The 25,630-nt window shown below is 43.2% G+C and overlaps 1 protein-coding gene across 1 annotated transcript in view; it reads right to left on the reverse strand.

Annotated features, from left to right (window-relative positions):
• LOC134538431 (ATP-binding cassette sub-family G member 4-like) overlaps window positions 1–25,630 on the reverse strand; it is a 327,680-nt gene that overhangs the window by 69,031 nt on the left and 233,019 nt on the right. Inside the window, exons 4-5 of the mRNA XM_063379755.1 lie at window positions 10,108–10,253; window positions 1,520–1,758 (exon numbers count right to left, since the gene is read on the reverse strand). Coding sequence (XP_063235825.1) covers window positions 1,520–1,758; window positions 10,108–10,253 — 385 coding nt within the window. The remainder of the gene's footprint in view (window positions 1–1,519; window positions 1,759–10,107; window positions 10,254–25,630) is intronic.

Raw genomic sequence — 25,630 nt, forward strand, 5'->3', positions numbered from 1 at the left:
ATGCGGCCAGTCGCGTGAGAGTGCCATATGTGACGTAGCGAAGTGTAACGTGTGCGACGTAATAAATCAGTTAAAATTACTTTTCTGTTTTTTCTAATGCGGCATCCTGGGAGGCCATAACAGCCCGGGGAGCCCTTTGCCGACGCGTCCCTGCCTGTAGCCACGAGGCCAGGAACCCCGCCCTTGAGATCAAAATTCAGCAAAACCTAATAATTTAGCGTAATTTCAAAACAGGCAGCGGGGACGGCGTCAAATTGTATCGATGGATGTGAAAAATCCACTAGAATGCGATGGGCACCGTTTATTAAACCAGCTGCTTATCTTAACCCTTACTGGGATTTGGATTGTACACATTCTGGAATATGTCTCTTGAGTTATGTTAGGGTTGTATTCCAACAAAGCAGTGTTTTTTTCGCTACCTTACCCAAACATCTTGGAATACCGTTCTTAGTATACTTGCACAGATAGTTTGAGGATCAAACTAGGCCATAAAGTTTTATCTAAACCCGATAGGAGAACTACATGTACTCAAAAACAAAGTGGGGTTCCATGTTATCAACTTCTCTTATATATATATATATATGCATATGTGTATATATATATATATGCATATGTATATATGTATAATATGTGTATACATATATGTTAACAATATATGTGACAGAATAACAAATGCAAGGAGATACCGAGTTAAAATATTAAAATTAGCTCTTGGATAAAGTAATTATGAAAAGATGAAAATAACATAAACTTGCATGCAATACTGAGCCTTAAGGCTTGGTCTACAATGGCATGCAAACGGAGACAGATCTCCCGGAACATTTTACTATAGGTTTGCTGCTTCCAAAATGCACGGAAACATAACAATTGGCAAGAAATGAGAACAATCAAGGTCACGAAAAACTAATTAATTAAATTTAAAAAAAGAGTATTATGATTCAAGATTATACGACAGGCATAAATTAAAAATTATATAAAAATAAACGACAAAGTAATATATTCTTGTAATTAAAACATTTTCAATGAATTTAGAACATAAACAAACATGGCTAACCACCGTAGCCAAGTACTCTGCCGAGCTACTTCACATAGGTCAGTCAACAGCTGCACAGAAAAACTAGTTTCTACGAAACAGTTTGTAATACTAAAAAGAAAGATATTGTAACTTTGTCGTACAACACATGGCTATAATTTATTTTTTTAATTCATTATATAGCTACGTTATTCGAGGGGAACCTTAGTAATTATTATTACGAAAATAGGTGGATAGTTTTATATTTTAAATGATGTTTCATTCAAGCAAAACTCTTTTTTTTTTTTAAACTATGGTAAGGATGGTTGAATGTTAAACAATTTGACTTCATTATGTGCCCGAGTTGCAAGTACGAACCCACTATTACTGCGAACACTATTTTGTAGTGATACAGCTGTTTTCAGGTAAATGTACAAATGTACAAATGTCTGTAGTTTAACACGAATACTGCAGAAAGGCAGGGCGCCGGGGGAGCGGACCACTCACTGAAGTCGGCGGGGTTGTGGTAGGGCGGGCACTCGAGCCCCAGGCCGGACAGGAACGAGACCATGCCCTTGGTGCCGCCCTGGTACACGCAGCTGCCCTCGGCCAGCACGTACAGGTGGTCGAACATCTGGAGCAGCGTGGCGCTGGGCTGGTGCACGGAGCAGACCACTGTGCGGCCGGCGCGCGCCAGCTCCTTCAGCAGCGACACGCACTGGATGCAGGACGAGCTGTCCAGGCCCCTGCCGACACACCACCAGCTGCGCGCTAGTCGCCGCGCCTTGCCGACCAGTCACCAGCGACCACTGTTGTGTTCCATGAATAAACATCCTAGCCCTCGGTACACCTCATTTGGTGAGAGTAATTTCTGAATTGGCTGAAAGTCGCAGGGAACGAGTCAACAGCGACCGCTGTTGTGTTTGATGAATAAACATCCTAGTCCTCGGTACACGGCATTTGGTGGGAGTCATTTCTGAATTGGCTGAAAGTCGCATGGAACAACGAGTCAAAAGCGACTACTGTTGTTTTCCATGAATAAACATTCTAGCCCTCGGTACACGGCATTTGGTGAGAGTAGTTTCTGAATTGGCTGAAAGTCGCAGGGAACAACGAGTCAACAGCGACCACTGTTGTGATTGATGAATAAACATCCTAGTCTTCGGTACACGCCATTTGGTGAGAGTAGTTTCTGAATTGGCTGAAAGTCGCAGGGAACAACCAGTCACCACCAAGCCCTCGGTACATGTCATTTGGTGAGAGTAGTTTCTGAATTGGCTGAAAGTCGCGAATGGCGGGAACCAAAGTTCGCAAAGCCAAAGGATAACTTTATGGTACCTAATAACTTTTTCATGTATTTTAACAAGATGGGCACTATTTTAATAAATTATTTGTCAAAAATTAAGTACAAAGCCGGGGTTTGGATTTTTAAAAGTCTTTCTAGCTTCTATCATACCCGCTCTGCAAATTGGATGGTTCAATAGTCGAAGCTGCCTCTCCGGCAGCGAATTCTAGCGGTGGGTGCGAAAACTACGTGTGTAGTTGAAATACAATTTTGTATGTATATCATATTGAGTATTATTTTTAATAATTATACGTTAAATTTCGTGCTTGAGTTTCCTATAATATGTTTATTTCCAACACGAGATTCAATCAATTTGTTTGTCACCGAGGTAAGATGTTACACATCTAAGGTAAGTACTGATAGACTCACAAACATGTAGAGTATAAGTGAAGCACTGATTATCGAAACAATATGGGACTGGATTCTGATAACTGATTTCTCAGATAATCATTCCTGAGAAAAAAAATTGTAGCCTACCAGTGTCATAGGTGCAAGACATATGAAACAAAGAAACAGTGATAGTAAACACAAAACTACATATTTTGAATCACACATCTTACAAATATATACCTTAACATAAAGCAGTAATAGTGCATTAAAAAAAGCGTACATTTTGGGGGGAAAAAGTCATATAAATATAATATATATATTATTTTTGCTTCAGAGCTGAGATTCGGTTTTTTGCTGCTAAATCTCGCATTAGCGCCCAATTGCAGAACAAATGGCACACAAATTTGAATGTACCAAAAAAAAATTGTTTGTCTGTAAAGTCGGTTTACGGATGATAAACCAACGTCCGTAAACCAACGTTACAGACAACCAATTTTTTTATTCAGAAATTTAATCTTAATTACAATATCAATTTAAATACTTACTCTGTGGTATTTTTGTAAATTTATCAGTTCTTCTTGCCTTACCAAAGGCTAATAAGTAATATAAATAATACTTACGTATTATTTTTAATCCGAGATAGAAATTATTGATTAAAATTTATTCTCATTATTCTTAAGGTAAAGAATTATACTGTTCCATTTACATTGTAATTAAGAAAAAGAAACAATTTTTACAGGGCGTTAAAAGTGCGGAACATGAGACGCGGCAGTGGCGAACCCACAAGAAAGGGCACAGACGTACTATAGTAGCGCAGCAATGGCGTACGAACAAGAAAGGGCACAGACAGACTATAGTAGCGCGGCAGTGGCGTACCCACAATAATAGGGCAGAGACAGACTATAGTAACGCGGCAGTGGTGTACCCACAAGAATAGGGCAGAGACAGACTATAGTAGTGCGGAAGTGGCGTACCCACAAGAATAGGGCAGAGACGGACTATAGAAGCGCGGCAGTGGCGTACGAACAAGAAAGGCACAGACGGACTATAGTAGCGCGGCAGTGGCCTACCCACAAGAATAGGGCAGAGACGGACTATAGTAGCGCGGCAGTGGCGTACGAATAAGAAAGGGCAAATACGGACTATAGTAGCGCGGCAGTGGCGTACCAACAAGAAAGGGCACAGACGGACTATAGTAGCGCGGCAGTGGCGTGTACCAACAAGAAAGGGCACAGACAGACAATAGTAGCGCGGCCGTGGCGTACCAACAAGGACACAGACAGACTATAGTAGTGCGGCAGTGGCGTACGAACAAGAAAGTGCAGAGACGGACTATAGTAGCGCTGCAGTGGCGAACCCACAAGAAAGGGCAAAGACGGACTACTATAATAGCGCGGCAGAGGCGTACCAACAAGAAAGGCCACAGACGGACTATAGTACCGCGGCAGTGGCGTACCCACAAGAAAGGGCACAGACAGACTATAGTAGCGAGGCAGTGGCGTACCCACAAGAATAGGGCAGAGACAGACTATAGTAACGCGGCAGTGGTGTACCCACAAGAATAGGGCAGAGACGGACTATAATAGCTCGGCAGTGGCGTACCCACAAGAATAGGGCAGAGACGGACTATAGTAGCGCGGCAGAGACGGACTATAGTAGCGCGGCAGTGGCGTACGAACAAGAAAGGGCACAGACGGACTATAGTAGCGCGGCAGTGGAGTACCCACAAGAATAGGGCAGAGACAAACTATAGTAGCGCGGCAATGGCGTACCCACAAGAATAGGGCAGAGACGGACTATAGTAGTGCGGCAGTGGCGTACCCACAAGAATAGGGCAGAAACGGACTATAGTAGAGCGGCCTTGGCGTACGAACAAGAAAGGGCAGAGACGGACTATAGTAGAGCGGCCTTGGCGTACGAACAAGAAAGGGCAGAGACGGACTATAGAAGCGCGGCAGTGGCGTACGAACAAGAAAGGCACAGACGGACTATAGTAGCGCGGCAGTGGCCTACCCACAAGAATAGGGCAGAGACGGACTATAGTAGCGCGGCAGTGGCGTACGAATAAGAAAGGGCAAATACGGACTATAGTAGCGCGGCAGTGGCGTACCAACAAGAAAGGGCACAGACGGACTATAGTAGCGCGGCAGTGGCGTGTACCAACAAGAAAGGGCACAGACAGACAATAGTAGCGCGGCCGTGGCGTACCAACAAGGACACAGACAGACTATAGTAGTGCGGCAGTGGCGTACGAACAAGAAAGTGCAGAGACGGACTATAGTAGCGCTGCAGTGGCGAACCCACAAGAAAGGGCAAAGACGGACTACTATAATAGCGCGGCAGAGGCGTACCAACAAGAAAGGCCACAGACGGACTATAGTACCGCGGCAGTGGCGTACCCACAAGAAAGGGCACAGACAGACTATAGTAGCGCGGCAGTGGCGTACCCACAAGAATAGGGCAGAGACAGACTATAGTAACGCGGCAGTGGTGTACCCACAAGAATAGGGCAGAGACGGACTATAATAGCTCGGCAGTGGCGTACCCACAAGAATAGGGCAGAGACGGACTATAGTAGCGCGGCAGAGACGGACTATAGTAGCGCGGCAGTGGCGTACGAACAAGAAAGGGCACAGACGGACTATAGTAGCGCGGCAGTGGCGTACCCACAAGAATAGGGCAGAGACAAACTATAGTAGCGCGGCAATGGCGTACCCACAAGAATAGGGCAGAGACGGACTATAGTAGTGCGGCAGTGGCGTACCCACAAGAATAGGGCAGAAACGGACTATAGTAGCGCGGCCTTGGCGTACGAACAAGAAAGGGCAGAGACGGACTATAGTAGCGCGGCAGTGGCGTACCCACAAGAATAGGGCAGAGACGGACTATAGTAGTGCGGCAGTTGCGTACGAACAAGAAAGGGCAGAGACGGACTATAGTAGTGCGGCAGTGGCGTACCCACAAGAATAGGGCAGAAACGGACTATAGTAGCGCGGCCTTGGCGTACGAACAAGAAAGGGCAGAGACGGACTATAGTAGCGCGGCAGTGGCGTACCCACAAGAATAGGGCAGACAGACTATAGTAGTGCGGCAGTTGCGTACGAACAAGAAAGGGCAGAGACGGACTATAGTAGTGCGGCAGTGGCGTACCCACAAGAATAGGGCAGAAACGGACTAAAGTAGCGCGGCCTTGGCGTACGAACAAGAAAGGGCAGAGACGGACTATAGTAGCGCAGCAGTGGCGTACCCACAAGAATAGGGCAGAGACGGACTATAGTAGTGCGGCAGTGCTGTACCAACATGAAAGGGCACAGACGGACTATAGTAGTGCGGCAGTGGTGTACCAACAAGAAATGGCACAGACGGACTATAGTAGTGCGGCAGTGGCGTACCCACAAGAATAGGGCAGAAACGGACTATAGTAGCGCGGCCTTGGCGTACGAACAAGAAAGGGCAGAGACGGACTATAGTAGCGCGGCAGTGGCGTACCAACAAGAATAGGGCAGAGACAGACTATAGTAGTGCGGCAGTTGCGTACGAACAAGAAAGGGCAGAGACGGACTATAGTAGTGCGGCAGTGGCGTACCCACAAGAATAGGGCAGAAACGGACTAAAGTAGCGCGGCCTTGGCGTACGAACAAGAAAGGGCAGAGACGGACTATAGTAGTGCGGCAGTGGCGTACGAACAAGAAAGTGCAGAGACGGACTATAGTAGCGCGGCAGTGGTGTACCCACAAGAATAGGGCAGAGACGGACTATAGTAGTGCGGCAGTGGTGTACCAACAAGAAAGGGCACAGACGGACTATAGTAGTGCGGCTTTGGTGTACCAACAAGAAAGGGCACAGACGGACTACTATAATAGCGCGGCAGAGGCGTACCAACAAGAAAGGCCACAGACGGACTATAGTACCGCGGCAGTGGCGTACCCACAAGAAAGGGCACAGACAGACTATAGTAGCGCGGCAGTGGCGTACCCACAAGAATAGGGCAGAGACAGACTATAGTAACGCGGCAGTGGTGTACCCACAAGAATAGGGCAGAGACGGACTATAATAGCTCGGCAGTGGCGTACACACAACAATAGGGCAGAGACGGACTATAGTAGCGCGGCAGAGACGGACTATAGTAGCGCGGCAGTGGCGTACGAACAAGAAAGGGCACAGACGGACTATAGTAGCGCGGCAGTGGCGTACCCACAAGAATAGGGCAGAGACAAACTATAGTAGCGCGGCAATGGCGTACCCACAAGAATAGGGCAGAGACGGACTATAGTAGTGCGGCAGTGGCGTACCCACAAGAATAGGGCAGAAACGGACTATAGTAGCGCGGCCTTGGCGTACGAACAAGAAAGGGCCGAGACGGACTATAGTAGCGCGGCAGTGGCGTACCCACAAGAATAGGGCAGAGACGGACTATAGTAGTGCGGCAGTTGCGTACGAACAAGAAATGGCAGAGACGGACTATAGTAGTGCGGCAGTGGCGTACCCACAAGAATAGGGCAGAAACGGACTATAGTAGCGCGGCCTTGGCGTACGAACAAGAAAGGGCAGAGACGGACTATAGTAGCGCAGCAGTGGCGTACCCACTAGAATAGGGCAGACAGACTATAGTAGTGCGGCAGTTGCGTACGAACAAGAAAGGGCAGAGACGGACTATAGTAGTGCGGCAGTGGCGTACCCACAAGAATAGGGCAGAAACGGACTAAAGTAGCGCGGCCTTGGCGTACGAACAAGAAAGGGCAGAGACGGACTATAGTAGCGCAGCAGTGGCGTACCCACAAGAATAGGGCAGAGACGGACTATAGTAGTGCGGCAGTGCTGTACCAACATGAAAGGGCACAGACGGACTATAGTAGTGCGGCAGTGGTGTACCAACAAGAAATGGCACAGACGGACTATAGTAGTGCGGCAGTGGCGTACCCACAAGAATAGGGCAGAAACGGACTATAGTAGCGCGGCCTTGGCGTACGAACAAGAAAGGGCAGAGACGGACTATAGTAGCGCGGCAGTGGCGTACCAACAAGAATAGGGCAGAGACAGACTATAGTAGTGCGGCAGTTGCGTACGAACAAGAAAGGGCAGAGACGGACTATAGTAGTGCGGCAGTGGCGTACCCACAAGAATAGGGCAGAAACGGACTAAAGTAGCGCGGCCTTGGCGTACGAACAAGAAAGGGCAGAGACGGACTATAGTAGTGCGGCAGTGGCGTACGAACAAGAAAGTGCAGAGACGGACTATAGTAGCGCGGCAGTGGTGTACCCACAAGAATAGGGCAGAGACGGACTATAGTAGTGCGGCAGTGGTGTACCAACAAGAAAGGGCACAGACGGACTATAGTAGTGCGGCAGTGGTGTACCAACAAGAAAGGGCACAGACGGACTATAGTAGTGCGGCAGTGGCGTACTAACAAGAAAGGGCAAAGACGGACTATAGTAGTGCGGCAGTGGCGTACCCACAAGAATAGGGCAGAGACGGACTATAGTAGTGCGGCAGTGGTGTACCGACAAGAAAGGGCAGAGACGGACTATAGTAGTGCGGCAGTGGCGTACCCACAAGAATAGGGCAGAAACGGACTAAAGTAGCGCGGCCTTGGCGTACGAACAAGAAAGGGCAGAGACGGACTATAGTAGCGCGGCAGTGGTGTACCCACAAGAATAGGGCAGAGACGGACTATAGTAGTGCGGCAGTGGTGTACCAACAAGAAAGGGCACAGACGGACTATAGTAGTGCGGCAGTGGTGTACCAACAAGAAAGGGCACAGACGGACTATAGTAGTGCGGCAGTGGCGTACTAACAAGAAAGGGCACAGACGGACTATAATAGCGCGGCAGCGGCGTACCCACAAGAATAGGGCAGAGACGGACTACAGTAGCGCGGCAGTGGCGTACCCACAATAATAGGGCAGAGACGGACTAAAGTAGCGCGGCAGTGGCGTACGAACAAGAAAGGGCACAGACGGACTATAGTAGCGCGGCAGTGGCGTACCCACAAGAATAGGGCAGAGACGGACTATAGTAGCATGGGAGTTGCGTAAAAAAAACTGTGATTTGAAATGCTTAGATAAACAATTTTGAATAAATAACTGCTGGCTACATTGGCAAGGTATTAATTTCTTTTGGAGAAATCTATTTAATCTTACATAGTATTTTTAAATCCTTATAACTTTGAGAATTTTAAAAGATAAGGTAATGCGGTTATAATTTGCTAAAATAGATTGTAACAATATCATGATGTAGCCATTAGCAGGTCTTTTAAGCTTCCAAAATTTCAGTTATTTGTTCCATTTGGTGCACCCTATCCTCCTGTACAAAAATGTTTAAAATTTTAATTAAAATAAAATATATATTATTTTGTAAAATTTAAACCACCTAAAAGTTCTGCAAGTCTGTGTTCAATGTAAATATACAATATATGTCCTGGAACTTAACCCTTTTACCGTAATATTACGCTATTTACACCCACGGTCTACCCATGCCATAGAAGTGGTGTCCAATAACAACATCCCCAGACAACCACTTGGGGCAGGACTTCAGTGAGAGCCCCAAGAGTCAAATTTATTATTCTCTGAATAATACCTACAAAGTCAACGAATACAACCGCCAGTTGAACATAACAGGTCTATAAACCAAAGCCATTAAACACACGTACAAATTTTTGCTTTGTATTTTGCCATTTTTTTTTTAGATTAGTAACAAAATATTTACGTTTGAAATATACTTCAAAGCAAATTTGTTTAGGGAACACTCTGATAAGACCGATTGAATTGAGTTACTTTGATTTGCAGTTGTATTATTTCACTCCATTTAAATTAAATTAAGAATTGCTCTCATTTCCAAACCAATAAACACATTTTGTCTACTTTACAACCAATTTTCGTAATTATGTCTCACGAAAATATTTTTTTTCCACAAGTCCTTTATTCCAAGAGTGTTTTACATTTTTGCAAGATTCCGCCCTATTAATTCAAATTAAATAACTAAATACATTTTTGTGGAATTTTATACTACAACAATGTATGCATATATTTTACGATTATTTATTGTGATATATATTGTAAAAAAAGATTGCCTTTATTTTCATAACAAAATCGACACTGAAAGACAGAAGATAATTTATTTTGAGGTTCTTGGGTATAGCTTCAATTTGACTGAATCATCATTATAAACCCGTTACTTTTTATTGTAATAGTAAATGAAAAAAAAATTTGTCCGTTTTCAATTAAATTTCAAAATAAGAAAACTGATTTTTTAACAGAAGTACATAAATCAGGAGTTTGATCAGGATTTCTGAAGAATCAAAAAATATTAAATATGAGAATAAATATTGGAATCTAATTCAGCTGATTTCGTGCGAGTTATTAAAACACTGAATGAACCTTCAATGACGGGATCTTGGGACCACCTTTGTGATATTGACTCACGTAGTTGGCTCGTCGAAAAACATTACTTGAGGGTTGTTGACTAGCTCCAGCGCGATGCACAGTCTTTTCCTCTGTCCGCCGGACAAGTTCTTGATCTTCGTGTGCCGCTTTTCGGACAGTCCCAGGGATGTCATGATGTCCTCTACCTGACACACACAAGCACATCACGTAAAAATCAAACCGTCATCATTACTGGAAAACAGGGGCCTCTCCGGGGCTGGGCCCCCACGTCGGCCATTTCCATTTTTTTTGTTTTCCTCGTTTGTCTAGCTTCACGTGAGAAATTATTGGCAGTATTGGGAAACTGCAGTATTAAATTTTTATCACGATATAATTCAATAATAGAGACGGATTTAAGTTTAGTTTCCATGATTTCGTATTAGAAAAACTTTCAACGATTTTACTGCCTCATACAATGACGCGATTTCACTGATTTTGATTGTCAGTATTTATAAAACTTACCCATTAATAATTTATCAGGAAAAAATTTCGAAAGCAAAATCATCGTCTAAATTTAAGTTAAAGTTGGTTTGAATGAAAACGTTGTTTAAAAGAGTTTATCTTTTCAAAGTTTCCAGGCTAGCTGCACTATTCTCTGAGGGGGCGGGAGGAAGATATTCAACACCTTCGGTCCTCCCAAAAAAAAGCCCCTTACCAAATATTAAGGTACCGCAGAAGTAAGTGGCCCAGAGTCCTGCAAAGTGCAGGACCGCCACTGCTGGAAAACTAAATAGGAACTACATGAGCAAAAATATATAGAATAGGTCATAATTCGAAGAGAGGACTTTGAACACAGTTAATCATTTATGGTCTTTGAGGTTAGAGCTAAACAAAATTTTTAATAACAGAGAAAGTATTTGAGATTGGATACTAAGCGTCTGGATAATTTGTAAAAGTTCTACAACCACGGCAAAACATGTCACAGTCGTGACATTAGTGATGCGAGTAAATATGTAATGACACTTATAATAATTTTCGGATGTTCATGAAGATGAACCTGCAGTGACGGGGTTTATATCTTTTCTAGACTGAGAAAAGACATCAATGCTAGGGAAAGTTTGTTGACAAGAGCACAAATTTATTCACACAAACATTATTCCCTGATTGGCTTTCAAATATCACCCTGGCACACACAAATAAACAACGCTCAATGAACTATCGAAGTTAGTAAGTAACCCTGGGTGCTAGACACTCAGGCTGGGTGACTGAAAGCCCCTTTCACACGAGCACCTGGAAAGTGATAATACACAACTAAAGTCACGCTGTCGTGTATCCCAAAATTAAGCTCAACATTAAGACATGCCTTGCTTAAGAAAATGCGTGTACCAAATCTGACGGAAGCCTCTTTCACAAACTGCACTTTATCAGAAAAAAAATTGGGTGTCAGTAAAGTCGGTTTACGGACAATAGTTTAACGTGACAACATCATTACAAAACATTGATGAAATTTTTGTATACTTTTATGAATAAAATTGAATAATTTTTATTGAATTATCACTATTTTGTATGGATACAAAGGAGTTAAATGAAATCTACAATTTAAATGATAAATTTACTTTTATTTGCACTCATTAATTCAAATATGTTTATTAATTTAACGAACAGATTATTTTAACTATAACTTTTATACATGTTTGCTATTTAACTTCTTCCAAACTGTGTTATTCTGTTAAGGATAGGACGATGATAGGAAAAGTAGGAAACTAATGGGAGTGTTTCAAGTTTAATGTGCCTCGAAAAAGTCAAATCGATGGTTGTTCCAATCGAGTGGAAGAGATATAGATGCGGCACAATCATACAATAAGCGTAACGGGACAAAGCGTAATGGGAAAATGTGCGTAACGGGACAAAGCGTAATGGGAAAATGTGCGTAACGGGACAATGAGTCATCCTTTTTCCAGCGTGCAGCCGGCGTTCATCGAATTATTAGTCGTCACGTCAATAAACGTTAACAAATATTAGATACCATTTGCTTTATTATTCAAACAATATTTGAATTTTACACATATATCATTATATTAAATATTTACGTGAGGCACACTCTATACTAGACATTCAATAATATAAATTATACTTCTAAAATCAAATTACGACAATTATTAATTTCTGCCCAAAACAAAATAATAGTGCTTAAAATTATGCGTTTGTTTATATCACACTGTGTATAACACAGCCACTTCAAAAAATATTGTTAATTTATTTGCGAAATGTGATAACACAAAATTCAAAGAATATTTACAATAAAATATTTACAACATTTACTCTTGCCTGAATTTCTTACTATCGGACTGACAGTTGACAAAATTATGTTGTTTGCCTGCAATTTCAACTACGACACTGCACTTCGCTGCGCGAAACCCCGCCGTCAGTTGCGGCTGTGAGCTCGCCGACACTTGCCTTGCAGTTCACGTGGCAGTCCTAGGCTGGTATTTATAGTCGCATCTTGAACAATGTCTTGAGACTGTCTTGACGAAGACGGTCTTGTTTCTCAAGGCAGCAATTTCAATCTCCATGTTTCATAGTCCGCGATCAAGACGAGCTTCATGAAGACTGCATGCTCAAGCAAGAGCTTGTTTGCCGTACTTATGGCTTGACGAAGCACTTACTTGAGACAGCCGAAAAGACACGAGCATACACGAACTTTGCCGATTGAACTGTTTTCGTTAAATAATCTGGTACTATTCACACCATGCACTGAAACCCCAGAATTTGAGGCTATTCACAGTAACATGATTTAGTGAGTTTATATCACTACATTCGAAGTGCGTTTGTACGTTGATGTGAGGAATCCGTTTATTGTTTTAATACTCTTGAATCACACATGGAAAAATTGATGTTTTGCGACCACAAATATGCACACCTTCTAGTACATCTCAACTTGTGTCCATTGAGATGAATGAAATTAAGAACTTTATAGACTTTTGTCTTTCCTGTGTAAGTTTAACATTAAGAAATTATGTATCTAACGATTTAATAATAACTTTTTAAAAAAATAATAAAATTAAGTTAGCATATTTAGAACTGTTAATACTGAATTACTAATTGTTTAAAAGCTACTTGTCTTTACAGAATTATCAAAAAATATTTCAGGTAGTGAAAAACTTTTTTATTTGAGAAAATGTCACTTTGCTTCAGCTTCAGGATAAGGTACAGTAAATGTTAGTTTAATAAAAATAACAGATTTAACTACATAGTAAAAGAAAATTTTTAATTTAAGTAAGAAAAATGTATGTTTAGATTTATAACAATAAGTTTCAACGAATCTGATAAGGGTACATAGTAAGGAACTTAAAATTTTGTAAAACCCTTTATAAAGTGTTTGTTTGTTCATTAATAATATAAGACATTAATTTCCTCATGTAATAGGTTGATTTTTCTTATTCAAGTTACTTGTGATTCTATAATTTAATCATATTATAAGTAAAATATATAGACTACAGTATGTCTCGAAGCCTACTGCGTATGAAATAACCAAATCAATAAACTGTGCTATGTATTTAAATATATTATAACAATTAGATTTTAAAAAATTAATCTAATACAATTTCTCTTAAACCTATATTTGCATTTTTCATTAACGGTAACTATAAAAAAAAGTACTGTCAGTGCCAGGATTTGAACCACATTCGTATCGTTTCCTCTATCCATGGACTTGAAACAATTCAATTCAATTCAATTCAAAAGTTTTTTATTTACATATTTTGCACTTTACAGGTTTTGTTATTTATAATGTGACATTCCAGCACTCAGTACCTACTCTTTTGCCTAAAACTAAATCATATATGTACAGAAATTATTTAAATTAAACATGTTATTGATAAAAGGAAAATTTTAAAAACCTTTTGTTTAGTCTTTTGGAGCCTGTTTGGCTCAATGTTTTGGTTTTGAACTTATACCTATGAAAGAAACACATTTAGCCTTCACTATTTACACATCCTTACAAATACTTTGTTTTAACTGACATAATTTAATATTTTGCACTGACTCTAAGAAACAAAAAATTTGACTATATACACACATAATATACTAATTTGCACTGAACACTTAAGAAACAAAGATTTGACTATATACATACATGGCACTGTGGTGGGCGTACATGTTTATTCATTTCTGTGAGCAATATGGTTGGTGTCTCTCTGGCTGGTTGCACATGCCTTTCCCAGTCAGGGTGGTCTGCCGGGGTGGTACTCTGTTATTAGTTTGTGTGGGTGTGGGTGTGTTATGTCGTGTTGTCCGATGTTCTGGATGAGTGTAGACGGGTGTTGTGCTGCCTTATTGAAAAATTTGTCTGTGTATTGTATAACTAATTGGCGTGGTGAGGGTGTGTCTGCAAGTTCGTGTAGTTGAATGTTAGTTATATATTTGTATCTACCGAGTGTTGCTCTGAGTAATTTATAATAACATGTTTTTATTTGGTGGAAGCGGATGTCGGGTACGTGGGCGAAGATTACAAAGGAATATAACAAGATAGGTACAATGTATGCCTTGAAGAGGCACACTCTGTCCTTGGCTGTCAGGGGGCTGTGGGGGTGGAGAAGGGTGGAGAGCGAGTTGTTACGCTCGGTATGCCTGTGCGGTGACAGACGAGAAGTGCGGTGAGAAGCGCAGTGTGCGATCCAGTGTCACACCGAGGTATTTTACTGAATCGCTCCATTTGATCACTGCGCCTCCCACAAACAGTGCGGGGGGAAGGCGGGGGCGTCGCCTGGTAAAGAAAATGGCTTCAGTTTTGGAGGGGTTTGGGAGTATGCCCCAGGATGTAAAATAGGTTGTGACTGAGCGGATGGCCGAGGTCAGCCTGGCTTTGATTTGAATAGGGTCATGATGTGTTACCATCAGCGCGGTATCATCCGCGTACATGACAATCGTGCATTTTGGGGGCGTAGGGATGTCATGAGTGTAAAGGGAGAATAAGAGGGGAGAGAGCGTAGACCCTTATGGAACCCCTGCCGTGATGATTCTGCTGGATGAGGTGGACCCTTCCACCCGCACATGGAATGCGCGGGCTTCTAGGAAAGAGTGAAGGATGCAACGAAGAGCAGGGTTGAATCCCAGAAAGGCTAGCTTGAGGATAAGGGCTTGGTGATGGACAGTATCGAATGCACGACTAAGGTCTAGCAACACCATCCCGGTATGGGTTCTTTGGGTGAAGTTGAGGGTGATCTGGTCGGTGACATGAACCAGGGCATACTGCGTCGACAGTTTATGCCTGAAACCAAACTGTAATTCTGGCAGAGGTTGGAGACGGTCCACTTCTGCCTCCAATCTGGCCAGGACTATGCGTTCCGCTACCTTGGAGGTCACAGATAACAGTGATATGGGGCGGTACGATGCTGGCCGGGTGGCGGCGCCCTTCCCCTTGAATATGGGGACTACCGTGGCCTCACGCCATGATTGTGGGTAATGGCCTGTGATGAGGATGCTGTTGATGATGTTTGTGAGGTAAATTAAAGCTTTGCGTAAAATGGATTTGAGTAGCCGAGGGGTGACTTCATCTGGGCCAGGGACAGCACAGCTGCGCACACGGTCTATTTCCTTCCTCACCTGCCTGGGCGTGGCTAACTTGAGGGAGCCTGGCAGGGGGGGTAGAGGAGGTTGATAGTGGGTGGGTAGCTTTGACAGATAAGGTGGTATGGGTGCAGGGGTGAATGAGTTGGAAAAGTGGTCAGCCAGGCACTCAGCCCTGTCAGACGCCGACTCCACCACTCCATCGTCCACCTCTAGAGGCGGGATCGCTGGCCTAGTGGAGCGGAGACCGCGGGCAAAGCGCCACACCGAGCCATTTGCCAGTGACAGTGCCTGCAGCTTTTTGACCTCGACCGCCGTCATCCATTTGGCGACGGCCACTCTGCACTGCCAGAACAGCGCATTGTAGCCGTCCCTGTCCGGCTGCAGGCGGGTACGTTGCCATCGGCTCCTGGCCTTATTTCGGGTTGAAATGAGGTGCTTGATATGTTCAGGGAATGGGACCCCAAGGTGGTGAGGCCTAACAGTGGGGATGTGCAGTGCGGCTGAGGTGATGATGGTGTCAGCAAAGTGAAGAACATGTTGGTCAAGTTCTTCCTTTGTGCGGGCTTTGCGTTGCAGATCTAGCTGCTGGTCCATAGCTGCTCGGTACATTTTCCAGTCAGCTAGTTTGTAATTTAAGATGAGTTTGGTGGTTGTGGGGGTGACTGTGGTGTCTATGGTTCCCATGACTGGGTAGTGATCGGATGTCAGGTCGGTGCAGACTGTTAGATCGTTGACTCTGGGTAGGCCTGTGCCTATCACCAGGTCTAAGACACTGGGGCTGCCAGTGTGGGAGTGGGGGTGGTATGTAAATGTGTCAGGGGCATGAAGGGTTAGAGGAGTTCCCCTCAGGTATCTGCGGAGGGCAATACCTCTACGATTATTTCTGAGGCAGCCCCAGGAGGTGTGCCTGGCATTGAAGTCACCTGCCAGAATGACACGTGAGTCGAGGTGGCGGAGGCTGTTGAGGTCCTCGGTTGGAAATGGGGTGGTTGGTGGGATGTAGAGAGCCACGGCAGTGAAAGGTGTGGGGTTCGTGTGCAGCCGAACCGCCACCGCTTCCACGTGGTGTAGTTGAGGTGTTTGCCGTCGGTGATGCGACAGGGTTTGGCACTCAAGAAGTGCCACACCTCCTTGGGCACCATCCATCCTGTCAGCTCGGTGCGCCACATATCCTGGTGCTGTGAACGGAACACCAGCCCTGGGCCAGGTTTCTGCCAGGAATACCAGGTCTAGTTTGTAAAATGAGATGAAATGGTTAAACTCGGTAGCCTTATTGGCGATGCTGTTGCTATTCCAGATAATTAGTTTAAGGGAGGGCATTAGTTAGGGCTTCAAGCAGGGAGAAAATCACTGTTGACTTCTCATCGTAAGTCTGCGCTGTTTTGAACTTGCGAACTGCATCAAGGACAAAGGGAACCCATTTGAGTAGATTTAATTCTTTAACCATTTTGATAAGTTCTGTGAATTCGCTGAGAGGATTGGGTTCCGCCTTTACTTTTTGAGTATTAGGTGGTGGTTTGTTCTCTCTTGGTGGGCGGGGGGTGAAGTTTAGTGGTACGCGGGTGTCCCGTTGTGGTGCCTGGGTCTGGGCTGGGTGTTGGGGTGCATGTGTTTGTCTCTAAAGGATTTCAGTGTGCTGGCGAATGTGGTGTTTGGTGGTCGCAGTGGTGGGAAGGTGCCTGTGCTGTTTGTGTGTGGTTTAAGTTGTGTTGTCACCTTGTCATGCAGCAGGGCCATCCTGACTGGGCAGTCTCTAGCATCTGCGATGTGGGTGGTGTCCTGCAGGTGGTGCTCGACGCAGTTGACACATGAGGGGGTTTCCTCTCTGGTCCTGGGGCAGCTGGTGGATGGGTGGTCGCCAGGGCATCGCACACACCTGGACCGCATGTTACAGCAGAAACTGGAGTGCCCCCAGCGTTGGCAGTTGACACAGCACTGGATCTCCTGCTGGCCCCGGTATGCCTCAAACCGGACCTGCATGTGGTCCAGGTAGTGCGTGCCCAGGACTGATGCAAGTTGTGTGGTGCCATTTAATGACACCAGGTAGAGTGGCACTGGTATGAGTTCTCCTTCCGGTGTTTTTCTGTCCATTCGCTTTATGGTGGCTACGTCAAGACTTAGTGCACAGATCTGTTCCTTAAGTTCCTCTGTGTCGCAGTCCGCCCCAAGGCCGCGGACCACGAACCGGCTGTTTCGCTGGTCAGGTTTGGGGTGGGTGTAGCTATCAAAGTTCTTTTCCTTTAAGTATTGGCAGACTGCTTCATGGTCTGCTGCTGTTTGTGTCCTTATTTTGATGTTGAACCTGGTGCACATGATGGCGTAGGCATTTTTCACCAGGTTGTTCAATGCCGTCTTGTGCACGTTTAACGCTTGGTTCATTGATGTTTTCACTGTTATTGGTGGCATTCTGAAGCTGGGTGTTGGAGTGTTGGGTGTCCGCTGTTGTGTGGTAGTCGGGGGTGTAGATGTGGCTGGTTGTTGTGCTGTTTTCCTGTTTATTTGCTGGTGGGATGGCAGTTGTAGTTGCGTGGTAGTCCTGGGTGTCAATGTTATGTTGTTTGAGAGGCTGGGCACTGGTGCGCTGGTCTGTGGTGTATTGTTTGGTTCCCTATCTACTTCGAGGGAGGCAAACCTGTTCGTCTTTTGGGGTGGAGAACTCCCAGGAGTTGCCACCGAATCAATTTGTCGCTTTGCAGTGTTTTTCCTTTTCGGGAAAAGCCACTCTTCATCCTCCATCGGTGTGAGTGCTGGGGAGGTATGAAATGTGCAATTTTCCGTCCCTGTTGCCAATGGGAGCATTGGTGGTGGTGTGTGGGGTGCTGCTCGGCTTCGTTCTTCATTATAGTGATGGTGGTATCTTAAAAATTCGGTCTCCCACATTATATCAGGTACGATTTCGTCTTCTTCAAAATTATGTGCTTCAAATGCTTCTAAATTTTTAATGATTAATGGGTGGTTAGTAGCTGGTACATTGTCGATCTCCCTGATGTGAACACGCAACATTACTTGTTTGTCACCATTGGATAAAACTAGGAAATGGTGCCCACAGTAGAAATACACCGATTCGTTGTTAATAATTTCATTTCTGGCTGGGCAGTAAATTTCGTAGCATTTTTGTTGCACGGGCGACATTTTATTTACACTCGATGTGGTCTGTGGATTTATAGAATCCGCCATGTTTGTTTCAGACGAATTCAGTTCTGTGTGAGAACGACTCAATGGTGTGTTGTCATTCTGCGCGAGTGATTCGCAGGCATTTGTTTGTGACCTATTTACACTGTTTATGTTCATTTACACTTTTATTTACACAGATAAAATGTTTATTCGGCTATGCCGAGTCTCACCTTTATTTGAGTCCATTCACGAGGTGTTTTGGCGCACGAATTGACTCGTTAAATTACTAAATTCGCGCACATTTATACCAAAATTACACAATCTATCGGACACAATTTCCCGCACTTGCTGATCGAACGAGAACCGGTGCAAATCCCTAACCATTACACTACCAAACCACTAACGAATACTTGTGGAATATTATTTTATATCAACATTGTAATACCACTTTTTCTTAAATTATTTTTAATGTATTCTTGGTGTTACGAATGTAGAATTAAATTTTCTGATTGTGATATGTACCATCAACCATCATTAAACGCATCGTTTTCCACATCCATTGTACTCGTTCTGTGATCGATATGTAAATAAACGTGTCTGTTTAGCACTTGAAAATGTAACCACTGGTCACAAACAAACAATAAACGCATTTAAAATACATATAAAATTGCTTCAGCACTACATACAGGATTTATTTAAGTTTAAAAATACGAGGTTCACGAGAATCCGCCATTTTCTACATTGCGAACAGAACAAGCAATTGCTTGAGACATGCCTGCAGTGGTATTGGCAAAGACGATCTCGGTCTCAGCGACTATGAAACATGCTTCTACGATGGTGTTCTCAAGCAACGACTATGAGACAGGAGAATGCCCTCTCAGAAATAAGAAATATGGGACTATCATAAGATGGTCTTCATCAAGATTGTCTTGTTTGCGATCACTTGAAATCATCTCAAGCAACCTGTATGGCACACAAATGTTAAATAAGAATGCATATAAGAATTTATTGACGAAGTAATTGCTCAAGAAGTGAATATAAATACCACCCCTAGTCCACTGACGTCGTTGCTCGTGGGTCGCCTCGGGGTTGCTGTCCACAGTGCAGCTAGTTGCACCTCAGCTACGGCGTCTCGAACCCCGCACTTGGTCGTTGTCGCCAGAAGCTCCCTCACTCCTTCAGCTGGGTGGCCGCCGTCTACTCGTTCTCCGACTCCCTTCTATTGAACGAGCTGGTGCTGCCTGTCCCCGGTGCAGCTACTGGTAGACACGTGCAGGGGAATTCCTCCTCTCTGGCGAAGTCCGCTTTGTTTCAACTCTCTCTCACTCGTAACAGTACGAGGAGTTGTCTCTCCCGCTGCTTGCGTCTTGTTACGTTTCCGGCGCACCACGTCTGACCTCGCCGTTAGCTCTCCTCACGTCACTGCATCTTGCACCGGCCGTAGTTCCCCGTCATTACTTTGCTGTCTGCTTACGTCGGTACGTCATTTCCGTTTCGTCTCCCACAATAATTAGGTGTATGACTAGTTCGTGGTTTCACCGATGCGTCGGGTGGTATCTTGTAAACGCTGTTTTTCTCAATTCCGGTGGTTCTATCGCTGTTGGATTCAAATTTGCGACTCTCTCACTTCTAACACTGCACCTTTATTTATGCTCATCGGCAGTGGACGGCTGGGCCGCAATGTGCCACGACCAATCAGCAGGGAGTATTCGAAAAATATCTGCATTGCAGATATTTGCATGGATGCGCTGCTCACTCGCCAACAGTCTCTAAAACTGTAAACTGACGAGGTGCTGGTAGGCACACCACGACATCAGTTCTTTGAAATAATTAAAGGTGTAACAACTGGCCAGGAAAATGTATGGAAAATAAAGGTGTTGCCCATACATAATGGAGTTAATGCCCCAAAGTTCCAAACATATCCGAAGTTCGGTCGCTGTCAAAGTTTTACTAGTTTATATTATTTTTTAATGTCGTTAACATATCCTAAACAACCTTTAATTTTAGTAACGATCACCTAGACGTGCGAAAACTTATCCTCCCAAAAGAAAATTGCGTGAATTTATTCATGTAACTCCTAATGTAATCTACCTTTTAGTTTTATAGCAGAAAAAAAATTATAGTGGCAACTATGCATGATAGAAATTAAACTTAGAATTCCAATAATTCACTTTAACAATATATCTAATAATAAAGTTAACAAAAACATATAAAAAAGACATCCTAACACTATTTAAAAAGTATAAGGACATTTTAACAATTCTAATTGAATTCGATTAAATTCTAAAAAGAAAATTATTTGTCGTTTCCAGCAGCATTGCGTCACTTCACTAAAGCTTGCCCCAGAATGAGAAGTTGGGCATTAAATATCCCCGTTCCAGCTCCCAGCCATCAAGCGTCTCACTCTTGAGCGTTGCATTTTTGGTTCCACTTCGGTGAGTCATCGCATCCACTTACCCTACCCGCTGTATATATATTTCAATCAAAAATCAAATCTCAAGTTGCGCGAACGCGGGTTGTTCAGGTATCTGACTCGGCTTCAATGAACAGTAGGTTTCTCGTGCGGGCCTGGGCTGGATGGTTAATTGCTATATCTAGCACAGTGATGAGCAACATCTGGTCCATGGCATCGCTTCTTACAGTCCGCTTTAGAATCTTTCAACCAAACAAATAATTATCAGGTATAGCCTACGCTATTGTATTAGCTTTTTTTTTTTTTTTTTGCTTGTTTGCAGGGGTTGTTCCAAAAAATACTCTCACAAACAGGGGAGCAACAACAGGGGGGGCAAGGGTATTTTGCCCCCCCCCCCCACCCTCTGAAAACTTGAAGTGGGGGCAAACGGAAGCAAAGAAAGTGCTGTGTAATCAATTTTTAGATAATAAAACTGCTTAAATAGCACCATTTTCCACCTTGAAATACTAATTTTCCCGGACCCCCCGCTTCAATAGGGGGGATCGATGATTCTGTATAAAAAGGTATATTGCTCCCCCCCCCCCCCCCCCCTTTGGAAATTTAGTTGTTGCGCCCCTGCTCACAAAAAATATTGAAAGTAGTGTTTTTACTTTTTAACTTATATTTTGTTTAATCATAACGGTTTTTAGTTTTTAAGATTTCCGATTTTTTGTAAATATTATTTTTAAGAGAATTATTTATCTTGACTTAATTAAAAACCACATATTATAGTTGTTCGTGATATTATACGTAGAATAATTAGACAATTTTTTTTTTTTTTAATAATTATCATTCTAGGCTTCCAGGGGAAATTCGTATAGGTCAAATTTTCACTTGTTCTCTTTTTCTCTGTACGGATTGGAAAAATATTATCTCATAAAAAAACCAACATTATGTTGTAAAAACTGTTAACTGCTAGATTTTTCAACTAGGAGATCAGGAGCACACTCTTCCTGTTGTTAGCTGACCATTAACTCCATCCTATTTTGACAATTAGGTTGGGCATCGCTGGATACCCAGAAATTTCACGGATTAGTTCAGTCACGAGTTAGACTGCAAACATCTGTACCTTAGCATTGATTTGATAATAGGTTCACGATTGTTGCGCCACTCCCCTCTATCACTGTGGGCCAGTCAACCACCAGTCAGCAGTAGAGAGACCGAATCACATCGAAACACTCCAAATAATGGGAGGTTCTACATAATAAAAAAATCAGTCAACAGGAATGCGCATATGAGGGTACGTACGGTGGGAGTGCGTCGTTTGCCCTACAGGCGTTTGCCCTAAACGCATTTTCGAAGCATATTCTCGCATTCCTCATTCCAAACAGGCGAATGCCCTAAAAGCGTTTGCCCTAAAGGCGTTTGTCCTAAAGTCGTTTGCCCTACAGGCGTTTGACCTACAGGCGTTTGCCCTACAGGCGTTTGCCCTAAAGGCATTTGCACAAAATGTTTGATAATCACATTCGGACCAAGCTCCGGCATTTGCCCTAAAGGCGTTTGCCCTAAAAGAAGTTTTTCGACAGTCATTTTCTCTACAGGCGTTTGCCCTACAGGCGTTTGCCCTAAAAGTTTGCGAATTTTCAATAATCCGAAAATTAATGCTTGCCGGCGTTTGCCCTAAAGTTGTTTGCCCTACAGGCGTTTGCCCTACGAACCTTTTCAAAGATAGATGTTCATACGTGTGTCGCCCCTGTTGACAAAGGTTGGAACCATTCTCCAAATGAGTACGAAGTACAAAATTCACAAATTAGATGGCAGCACATACAGTTTGCTTTCCCAACGTTGAAGTCTACGAATGCATCTGGTAATTGAACCTTACAACAGATGGTGCGCCAATCTCAGTGACTAGATGATATTTTTTAAATAATTTTTTAACAGAGAGGTTGATGTAATATTTTCCAATGTTGGACGGGGACGGGGACGGGGGGGGGGGGGGGGGGGTAAATAGCGAACGAATTAACTTAATTTAATATTGCTGCTATATATAAAAACAAGTGTTAACAAAAGGAGCTTACAAAATTTTATTATCCTTGCTGCTGGAATTTTCACTTAAAGTCGTCCTAAAAACGATGAGCCTAAAATAATTTAAGGCAGAGGATTATACAGATGCATTTATAAAAACATTTTCAGTGTTTAAAAGTTACTGTTAAAATAGCCTCCGTGACCTTCATGCCTATTTTCAATTTTTATATAACATGTGCCCAACTGAATCTGTCGTTTTATTAATGTTTCTAGAATGCGGTGAAAATACTTCCATCGAGAGTGTGCATATTTTGCTAATTCGCCCAGACCATCTATAGCTTAACCCCTATTAAGTTTTATGGGAACAAGTGAAGTATAATAAATTACCTACACACAGACACAGCGAGGCTCTTTTCAGCGTAAATGTTACATGGCAGGTCAAGATTCAAGAAAGGTTTAGCTTGGGAGAAGAGTCCTTTCAAAAAAATTTCAGGTAGGAGCCCTGGTTCATTACACAAGAAAGTCATTCGTAAAAAGATTCGACATGGCACAACTCGGCGTAAACTGGCTTACCAAGAAGATAGTCGGTTGATACTAAAACGGCGTGAACTCCAATCGACTAAACCAAATGTTGACTTTGGATCCTCATCAGGTCAAGTTACTGATGTACAAGCAGTAGCGGCCAGTATTAAAGAGCACAGGTGCACGTGCACACCCAGTTTTCTATAGAACATTTATTTATTTTGTAGAGTTAGAAGTTCCTTTTTATCTACTTTTACCAGTTGTAGCTACCAGAGTTACACTCGTAGCTTTGTTTGCATCTGTCACGGACGTCTGTTTTTATTTTTTCGATTGCGGCGATATGGCAACGCTGTAGTGTTCACAATGGATCTGTGCACGAAACGCGCTGCCTGCATGCCTGCCTCGGTCCTTTTGCGCATGCACACGAAGGAATTACGTCACCTCCTACGGGACATTTAACACTGGACGAGTGCACGACTCTGGTGTGCTCGTGATTGTCCTGGCTTTTCGTTGCTCATTGATGGAGTTCCAAATTTCAGCACGCACAGCCGCACTGATCAGAGAAGTAAGTCATAATTTATGAATCAGCCCGGTAGATGCCAGTATTGTCCACTCTAATACTATCACCCCTAACCAAACAAACTTTTCGTTTTCAGTTTTTTACGTCTAGTGGAAAAAAGTAGTTGAGTATGGTTCAATGCGAGCGTAAATATCTTAAAATAATGAGTGTGCGTTTGTAAAAGATTTTTCTGTGCCTTATGCAGGACAACATCGTTCTGAGGTATGTTATAAAGTTTCCCTTTGTTGTAATACTTTAACTGTGAAAATGTGACTGTGTTATTTGGCGCGTACAGCAAACATGTACAATTTTTAAAAATCGCCATAGTGAATTCCGTACAAACAATTTTAGCGAACAGAAAACTTACATACGAGGAAAAGACAACAATTAAAAATTTAGGTCCTGATCAGCCTCATTTATAAATAACTACGGAAACAAAGTCACAAAAACGTATTTTCAGACGTAAATTTAACAAAAACATTTACACAAAACACAAGTGGCTATGCGGCTGTGTAAAAACAAATGCTCTGTTTTGTTTTCCGTGTCTGATTTTTAGTGCAGAAGTTAGCGCGCGGACAAAGTCAGGTTATAAGGACCTTGTACATTTGGGCGAGAAAATTAATAAACATGAAAACTCTCTTGCTCACAAAAATGCCAATATTGAATTTACATTGTTAGGTAGAATAAACATCATTACCTACACAGATAGACAGTGCTTACAGAGAGTCTGCTTTCAGGTGCAACACTTTGATAAGCTTAAGCCCAGCCACAAATTTGAAAAATCAAGAACATCAAACATAATTTTTTATTATTTATGTGAGGCTTGATCAGCGATCTACCATTTTGAATTACAATTTAAAATCTCTTAAAAAACAACTAGTCTGCTCAATAAGCTTCGTTGTGTTAATTCGGACTACAAATACAGACATGAGTTTGTGTAATAAACTAAATATATCTTTCACGACTCCAAGATAAGCAGTAACTGCTACGGTGCCCCACCAACACAGATAAAGTAAGGTAGGACGTCTTTTTTTTCTTTATGAGTGCCTATGTGTTCGCGTGTGTGTATGTATGAGTGTGTGAACACCCATAATTTAACATCACCGGCCGCTACTGTGTACAAGGGTGTGATCTTCCTGAAAATGAACTATTAAGTAGGGCAAAGGTGGATATTTGGGCCAGGGGTTATTATTTGGGCCCCCACTGTATCTAGACATACAGGCCACGAATTCTAGCGGTGAACGCTGGAACTACTAAAGCATGAAGCCAAACAGCACTGGCGAGCGCGCCAGTGTAGTACCTGCCATGGTTGATGTTGCGTGAGACTGTGAAATTTTTGTTCCTGAGCAAAACTTTGAAAGGTAAGTGTTGACATCATTGCTATCGTAGCTTCTTTGTTG

The sequence above is a fragment of the Bacillus rossius genome, chromosome 13 (assembly GCF_032445375.1).
Source record: "Bacillus rossius redtenbacheri isolate Brsri chromosome 13, Brsri_v3, whole genome shotgun sequence".
NCBI lineage: Eukaryota > Metazoa > Arthropoda > Insecta > Phasmatodea > Bacillidae > Bacillus > Bacillus rossius.